The sequence below is a fragment of the Eutrema salsugineum genome, unplaced genomic scaffold, assembly GCF_000478725.1.
Source record: "Eutrema salsugineum unplaced genomic scaffold, Eutsalg1_0 scaffold_9, whole genome shotgun sequence".
Classification (NCBI taxonomy): domain Eukaryota; kingdom Viridiplantae; phylum Streptophyta; class Magnoliopsida; order Brassicales; family Brassicaceae; genus Eutrema; species Eutrema salsugineum.
Genome location: NW_006256342.1, coordinates 1621167 through 1629101, shown reverse-complemented (window position 1 = coordinate 1629101; position 7935 = coordinate 1621167). Strand labels below are relative to the sequence as shown.

Below are 7935 nucleotides of genomic sequence, written 5' to 3'. Positions count from 1 at the left end.
AAACTCTTATTACAACACCGTATATATATCATGCTTAAATGTCTTATTATAATAATAAGTCAAAGGAAGGAGGCATCTACATTCTTCTTCCTCCGCAGCCATTCTCTCTCTGACAGTTGAAGAAAACGGCAGCCACAGGGAGACCAAGATTGTAGTTCTCAGCGAACTCACGAGTGTTGAACCGTTGGCGCCACTCAGGTGCATACACCGTATGTCTTCCGAGTTGTCGGAACAATATCAGCACGACACGGTGAATTCCTGAGTTGGGACGTGGATTCTCATAGCACACTATCTCATTGCCTGAATTAAACAATTAGTCACCAATCATGCATTCAGTTGAAGCCTTGATCGGTTACAACAGATTGACAAAACATACTTTAGCTAGTATGTTCTCGGTTTGAGTCGGATATTAGAACATACGAATAATAGACTAATGTTTTCTTCTCAAAATTTGTTTGCAGTGTACAAAATCTCTTTAATTAGTCTGTCCACTTTACAGCAAGCACTTGAACAATCGCATATTTACATCATGTATGACTTTATTTATATGTATGTAACTTTGGTTAATCTATAGGGTTGATTAAGCTCACCATAGGCCGTTCCAGTTGTGGCGGGGATATCAGTAACCAACCTGTAACGAGAATATCCATTTTTAGATTTAAATTATGGTGTTATCGCATATATGAAAAATGCGATGCTTGGAAATGAAAAGCATACATGATTTGGAAACTTAATAAGGGTGACTAAACAAAACATAATTTACGTGCTAGCTATGATATAAAATGACACTTCAAATTAAGTGGAGACTAATACTGACTACAAGTCTAGTTCTGTACTTGTATAGAATCTATGTGTAATTCGTTAATAAGTACATTTGAAAAAAAAACTATAGTGACAATTTCAGTTTTTTTAAAAAAAAATTTCTGTAAGTGACTCACTGACACGTTCCTTTTTGGTTTTTTTAAAAATTGATTCGATATGTGTCCTCTTCTATTATAAATAAAATATCAATTTTGTGTTACTTAAGAAATGCGTAGGTCTCTAAATTTCGTACTCTCCTGTATGTATTAAAAATATTGAAGTATAATTAATTAGAACAAGAAGGAATTGTGAGGCTGTATATCTCTTAAGTAAAGTTAAATGAAATGAATAGAGAGATGATACGAACCAATGGAGATATTCTCGGAGGTGAGGGTTGCTTGGACTTGGCACATCTGGATCCACCATTACCTTCATTGAAACCCCGTCAACACTAACCGAATAAGAAGATGATGATGAAAAGATATCAATGCGATCAAGGAAACACGATTCTACGAGTATTATTTTTTTTAAAATTAGAGTCACCTGGCAAATGATAAAATAGATCAAAGCTAAAACAATATATTTTAACACAAAGATGATGAAACTTAAATTAGAAAAAGGTAGTAGTTACATGCCCATATGTAAAAAAGGATCGTCAAAATATTCAGTTAAGATATATTTATTGAAAGTAAATTTTGAAAAAATAAAGAACAAAAACGTATACAAAATCAATTAACCGGAGGAACACTTAATCAAGTCCGGAGGAAAATAAAAGACGAACCAACGTGTAGAAATTTCTGAGGTCATCTCCTCCAATCTCGACCGTTGGTTTGTTCACAATCTGAGAAGACCTTATATCAATGCCATTAGTAACCTGTCTATGGCCATAAGTAACCCTAAGAGAGATCAATCTCGTGAAGGGATCGACAACATCTCCTACAACTCTTCCTAGCACGAGAGGATCGCTCGGACTTAAAGACATATATATTCGATATTTCGATCTCAACACTCAACAAAATGTTTTTTGGTTGCACCCTACATTTCTATAGCTATTTCTATATTTATAATTGAATGGGAATGTCATTGGTTAATTGATCGAATCGATCGAATCCATGAAATGAAACCACTAACATTGTCTTTCTCGTGTCTAGTCATCTACATGAATCGAAAACTGGTTAATTTGACGTACGTACAGTACTTGCTGTCTTCTTATCTTCTTTCTTTTTTCGTTGTAGTACAATTGCACCACCCAAAATAGAAACCGCAATATTCCAAAGTAATGTACATTTGTATATCTCACCCACTTGCCACTCGCTAGCGAATATAATATATGATCCTGTTTCCTCCAATCATGCTATTTGCAATGCATATATATATATATATATATATAAACCTCTCTCTTCAAAAAAAAAAATACACTTCCACTAATTACGACTGAAGAGAACATGCCCAATCCAAGGCAAAAAAATGTTTTGGTCCATTGAAAAACAATACATTTTTCGGAAAAAAAATGATAAAACTGCAGTATAATGGTCCGAAGTAGGCATCATGAAGTTGAAGACATTTAGCTCAGACTAAACAACTACACAAGTAACTGCTGACACTTAATGCTCCTAGATTTTTTAATATATCTTGGCGTTTGAAGCATTTGCTTATTGGGGTTGAATGGTAACACAACGACGAGCAGGGCCGGCCCAACTCTATTTGACGCCCAAAGCAAGAAAAAATATTTACCTAAAAAACACATGTTGGAGAATCAAATCTGGGTTATTTGATAGCAAAAAAACGAACAAACCATTAGACTATGAAGTATTTTAGTAAAATTTTACTGCCCCTAAAATATATATTAAATTTGGCGCTTAAAATTAGGCTTCAGCCGCCTTACTTCAGGGCCGGCCCTGACGACGAGACACAACACTATCACAAACTGGTGTTCCATGATTATCCTGCCAATAATATATTTTTACGGAGAGCTTTTTTTTGTTAAGGATGTAGTTTACCCGCCACCTCCTACGAGAGAAAAGAAACAAACCCAACAAATTATTGTTTAATTAATGTATTTTGACATGACCCGTTGCATAATTATGTGAATGGAAACAAAGCCTAAACAAGAGAATCTATCGCATTTTTAGTTAAAATCGTGTTTACATGATGAACCAAAAAATAAAAAATTGGTTTATTAAAATTTTGATTTAGGCAGTCCAAAAAGAAAGATGATAGCTAGACTAGACAAGCCCATTGGGCTGTTTGAGTTCCTTCAATGTGAAATATGTAATGTCCTTGTGAAGGCAGACTCTTACTATTCACTTCGTAGGCCACATTTACCGTCGTCAGGACTCAGGAGGATGATGTTACTCTGAGCTTTAATTAGGCACCAAATTAAATTGCCTCCATTTTACGCTGAAAATAATAATTTGGAGAACGTTTACAAACTAATGTAATGAAATTCGTATGTCGACTCCTTCTGGTAATAATTCTAGGGAGTTAAATAAAAAAAAATTAATAAAGAACAAAAATATACTAATAGTCTAATAAGAAAAATTTTCAATGATAACAAGACAAGTAGGTGAGTGAGGACAAAATCGGAAACCACAACAATTTTATTCCCTTTTTCTTCACTACTCCCATTCCGATACCGAAAATCGCAACCAATGACAACGCAGAGGACGCGACTCCGCTGACAATTCCGATTTTACCCTTTCGCCTTTCGAGAAATCACGTTTCCGTCCTCCGCCGCCGCCGCCGCTAACTCAACGGAGGAGACATCATGGAGTCGTCGCCAATCAACCGTCTCCCGCCGGATTCGCTCCACCAGATCTTCTCTTCTCTTCCTCTCCGTCAGATCATGATCTGCAGATCCGTCTGTAAGTTCTTCAACCAGCTCTTGACCTCTCAGTGCTTCACCGAGATCATTTCCACTCGTCCGCCGCTGAATCTACTCGCTCTCCGGCCTCCGCATCATCACAGCCACCGTCACGGAGGTCACGCCGCGGCGAATATCCGGCCGTTCATCCATGTATACGATCCAGAGGAGAATCAGTGGTTCAGATTCAATCTCGATTTCCTCCCTTTTCGATTGCCGCAGCCTGTAGCGTCTTCAAGCGGATTGATCTACCTCTGGGGAGACTCGATCGACTCGGTCGAGTCCAGCAAATCCCTCGTCGCCTGCAATCCGCTGACTCGTCAGTTCAAGGTTTTGCCTCAGCTAGGCTCGGCTTGGTCACGGCACGGCACCGTTCTGGTGGATTCGGCTAATCGAGTCATGGTGCTCACGGAGCTCGCGGCGCTGTATTACTCAGGTACGGTGATGGCTAACCAGTGGTTGAAATTCTCATCGAATCTACCATCGAAACCTAGAAGCCCTGTGTTGATGTCGAGCTCGGTTTTCGCCTTGTGCGATGTTGGATCTCCGTGGAGAAGCCAATGGAAGCTTTTCTCGTGTAAATTGACAAACCTCACAATCACTCACACGAATTGGATTTGCCTGGAGAAACATGAGTGGGGAGATATCTTCGATATCATCAAACGACCACGTTTGCTGCGAGGAAACGGCGATTCCAAGCTGCTGATGATCGGTGGATTGAAATCGACCTTCTCGTTGAACCCGGCTTGTTCAACGATTCTGATACTTAGGCTGGATTTAGAGAGCTTGGAATGGGAAGAAGCAGGAAGGATGCCTCTTGATATGTACAGAGGTTTTCAAGAATCGAGCAAGTTCAAAGTTTTTGGAGGAGGAGATAGGGTTTACTTCTCTGCTAAGAGGATGGGGAAGCTTGCAATGTGGGATTGTTGGCAAGGATGGAGATGGATTGATGGTGTACCTGGTTATGCAGATGGATTGTGTCGAGGGTTTGTGTTCGATGCTAAGCTTACGATGATGATGCCATGAAAAGAAAGCAAAGGTTCGTTTATGTTTACAACAACATTATTTGCTGATTTCTGCGATTTGTTTGTGCTTTTGTTTATTGTTGGGTTGTTTCTCTCTTGTCATTGTTTTTTTGTGTTCTTCTTGAATCCAGACTTCGTTGCTTGATTATATATCTCTCTTTCAAAACGGTCTTGACTATACATCTGATTTATGAAAACCATCATCTGCTCTGGTTTCTTAGTTGCGTTTGATCACCATTGTAAGGAGTTAGAAAATTTCCGAAAGTAAATGGTGGTTCGACTACATCCATATAGAGAGTATGATTAAGAAAAAGAGGTACCTATTAATGTCACCAAGCAAATTCTATTACATTGAATTTGAAACTGGTTTCAAACTGTCTACTTCATACACTATATATGCATCTGCTGATGACGATATCATTAGCTTGAGACTGAAGGAACGTGCTTGATGATGCGTATTTTGCTAATAACTAATCATATTTTCTGCCGTATTGCACACGCAAGGTTAAAATTGAAGTCATTATCCTATGGCATAATATGTCATAAACCATTATGTTCGGTCTATAGATGATCGATCATTATCATCATCGGTGCCTAGATCAAATTGAGAAAAGATTTATTGGACTCTAGTAAGCTTATAATCTGATCATTAGATTAGGAATGACGACTTTTATTAAAAATGTTAGTTGATTTTTGTTTAAAGTTGGTTCGGTTTTTAGATGAAAAAAAGAAACATCAAACGAAAATTACAAAATATTATAGATATTAAATGAAATAATAATATTGACCACTGCCTCTTCCTCTCTTTTATTGGCCCTCCTACTGTTTTTATAATTTGTACTGTCCATTGTTGCTTATTTCCAGAATTAAGACTAATTATAAATTTAAAACCCGAACACATATATAACACACCAAGAATACCAATCCTCATACAGTCAAACCCTTTACTAAGAGAGCATATAACATAAATCTTCAAGTGAACTCTTCTTACTTTTGTCCTCACAGATGATAAGCAACGGTTAAAGATCTGTCTTGTAGTGATCAAACCAACCATTAATTTCTTAAAATATATTTCTTCATAACTCTCTCGCGCTTATTAAACTCTTCATAAAAATTCAATTAATTATGTCGGTAGGTAACGTGCATCTCCGTTGTGAACGGTATGTAGAGGGATATAGATGAACAGATGGAAACAAATGGTGGATTTACGTGGGGAATTAGCTTAGTACTGTCAATAAAAGCGTGAAGAAGGATGCCAAGAACAAAATAGTTGACCTGATTAATGACAGTGTACGGAAAGAGTTAAATACGTAAAAGAAGGAACACATAAGTCTAGACCTAAACCTGGAAAAATGGAAAATACATATATAATTTGGGAAACAATAATGAGTTACAATAATAAGATATAGTTAACGTAAAAACATCCAATTTGTGTATAGATTATGTCTTCTTACATTGTTACATTACATATTAATTTTGCAATAGCCATGTGTACGTACTCCATTTTTTTCCCTTAAATAAAAGCATGATGACCTAGGTGCCTACCTTTTCCAAAATAGCGGTAATCAATAATGCAACTAGGCAAGTTGATAATTGAATGATAATTGATGCATTTCCGTAAGTTAAATGCGAAATTGATATGAAATCTTCCAAAGTATAAGGATTTAAGTAAATGCAAACAACATGCTGAATCCAAAATACGAAATTACAGGAGAAAGAAACATTTTAAAAGAAAAACGATTATATTTTATCCCTTTTCTCAAAAACATGTATATCTTCTTCTTTTTTTTGTCGAAACTAACAAAAGTACAATATACTTGATCACTGCATAAATTTTTCTTGCCACGGCAAAAAACACTCCTTAGTTCTCAGAAGCAAGAGGCAACGGTATACGGTATGACATAAGTCAACGGCAATCCTGATTTTTATTTACCGACGTACGACGACTGTTGACCAGTTCCACTTGATCGTTCGATTTTTTTAAAAATAAATATATATATATATATACATATAATTCATGTATATAGAATAGGGAATTTAAAATAATATCATTGATGATGTTAAAAAAATATATATATACCTAAAACGTTCAATTGAGGTTTTTATAGCAGCCAATTAAAATTAGGAAGGCTACTTAGTGGAGCAGAGGAAATGAAAAGAAACGTATACTTTTATTTAATTAAACAACCAAACTTTGAAATTGAAGAATTTGGATAAAATAAGACTTGAACTTACAAACATATGACTAATTTGCATGCATGAAGGGACCACTCATCAACATGTTTGAAGTTTATTATGGGGAACAAAAAAAAGAAGAAAAACACATTAAATGGGAAACTTTCTCTTTAGAACATATATCCGTTTCGATTCTCTTAATGATCTTGTATCTTTTATTATATCACCAAAAGATTCCTTGTTCTCTTGTGTAGTGTCGTCAACTCCTACAAGAATATATGTAAACGTATGAAATAAGCAGCTGTAATTTGATCGAAGTGTACCAGTTAATTACCATATTGTTAAGTATGATAAATAATAATTACCATGAGTCGACGATTAGTTTATCTAGTAGTGATGTGGAGGAGGTGGAGATTTGTAAAGGTAGGGTTGGTGTGGAGGTGAGTAGTGAACCGGTGGAGGAGGAGAATGGACGGGAGGAGGAGGAGATTTGTATTCGTAGTGCTCTTTTGGTGGTGGGGGAGAGTGGTAAACCGGAGGAGGAGGAGACTGGTAAACCGGAGGAGGAGGAGATTTGTACTCGTAATGTTTTTTAGGTGGTGGAGGAGAGTGGTAAACCGGAGGAGGGGGAGATTGGTAAACCGGTGGTGGAGGAGAATGATAAACTGGAGGAGGGGGAGACTGGTAAACCGGTGGAGGAGGTGATTTGTACTCGTAATGTTTCTTGGGTGGTGGAGGAGAGTGGTAAACCAAAGGAGGGGGAGACTGGTAAACCGGTGGTGGAGGAGATTTGTATTCGTAATGTTTCTTTGGTGGTGGGGGAGCGTGGTAAACCGGAGGAGGAGGAGACTGGTAAACCGGTGGAGGAGGAGATTTGTACTCGTAATGCTTCTTAGGTGGTGGAGAGTGGTAAACCGGAGGAGGAGGGGACTTGTAAACCGGAGGAGGAGGTGATTTGTATTCGTAGTGTTCTTGGTGAGGAGGTGGGGACTTGTAACTGGAGGAGAGAGTAATGCTTAACCGGTGGTGGAGGGGATTTGTACTCGTAGTCCTTTTTTTGGTGGAGGTGGA

General features: G+C 37.5%; 3 protein-coding genes across 3 annotated transcripts in view; 1 reads left to right on the top strand and 2 right to left on the bottom strand.

Annotated features, from left to right (window-relative positions):
- Nucleotides 1-1835, bottom strand: LOC18008240 (protein TWIN SISTER of FT). Its single transcript, XM_006390082.2, has 4 exons — nt 1583-1835; nt 1169-1230; nt 591-631; nt 1-300 (listed from the first exon to the last, which is right to left on the bottom strand). The coding sequence occupies exons 1-4, from the start codon at nt 1781-1783 to the stop codon at nt 77-79; spliced, it is 528 nt and encodes a 175-aa protein (XP_006390144.1). The 5' UTR covers nt 1784-1835; the 3' UTR covers nt 1-76.
- A 1549-nt stretch (nt 1836-3384) lies between these two features.
- LOC18007911 (SKP1-interacting partner 15) lies at nt 3385-4867 on the top strand. The gene has a single exon (XM_006390081.2). The coding sequence runs from the start codon at nt 3569-3571 to the stop codon at nt 4688-4690; it is 1122 nt and encodes a 373-aa protein (XP_006390143.1). The 5' UTR covers nt 3385-3568; the 3' UTR covers nt 4691-4867.
- Nucleotides 4868-6843: 1976 nt separating this feature from the next.
- LOC18008561 (extensin-3) overlaps nt 6844-7935 on the bottom strand; it is a 1690-nt gene continuing 598 nt past the window's right edge. Inside the window, 5 exon segments of the mRNA XM_006390079.2 lie at nt 6844-7041; nt 7044-7132; nt 7233-7333; nt 7335-7529; nt 7639-7743. Of these exon segments, the coding sequence (XP_006390141.2) occupies nt 6983-7041; nt 7044-7132; nt 7233-7333; nt 7335-7529; nt 7639-7743 (549 nt within the window). The 3' untranslated portion in view covers nt 6844-6982.

Coding starts and splice junctions, on each gene's coding strand:
- LOC18008240 (XM_006390082.2), bottom strand. CDS start 1,783: ATGTCTTTAAGTCCGAGCGATCCTCTCGTGCTAGGAAGAGTTGTAGGA. Junction 1,231..1,582: donor TCAGAAATTTCTACACGTTG/GTTCGTCTTTTA, acceptor GTTTCAATGAAG/GTAATGGTGGATCCAGATGT. Junction 632..1,168: donor CTCCGAGAATATCTCCATTG/GTTCGTATCATC, acceptor TTCTCGTTACAG/GTTGGTTACTGATATCCCCG.
- LOC18007911 (XM_006390081.2), top strand. CDS start 3,569: ATGGAGTCGTCGCCAATCAACCGTCTCCCGCCGGATTCGCTCCACCAG.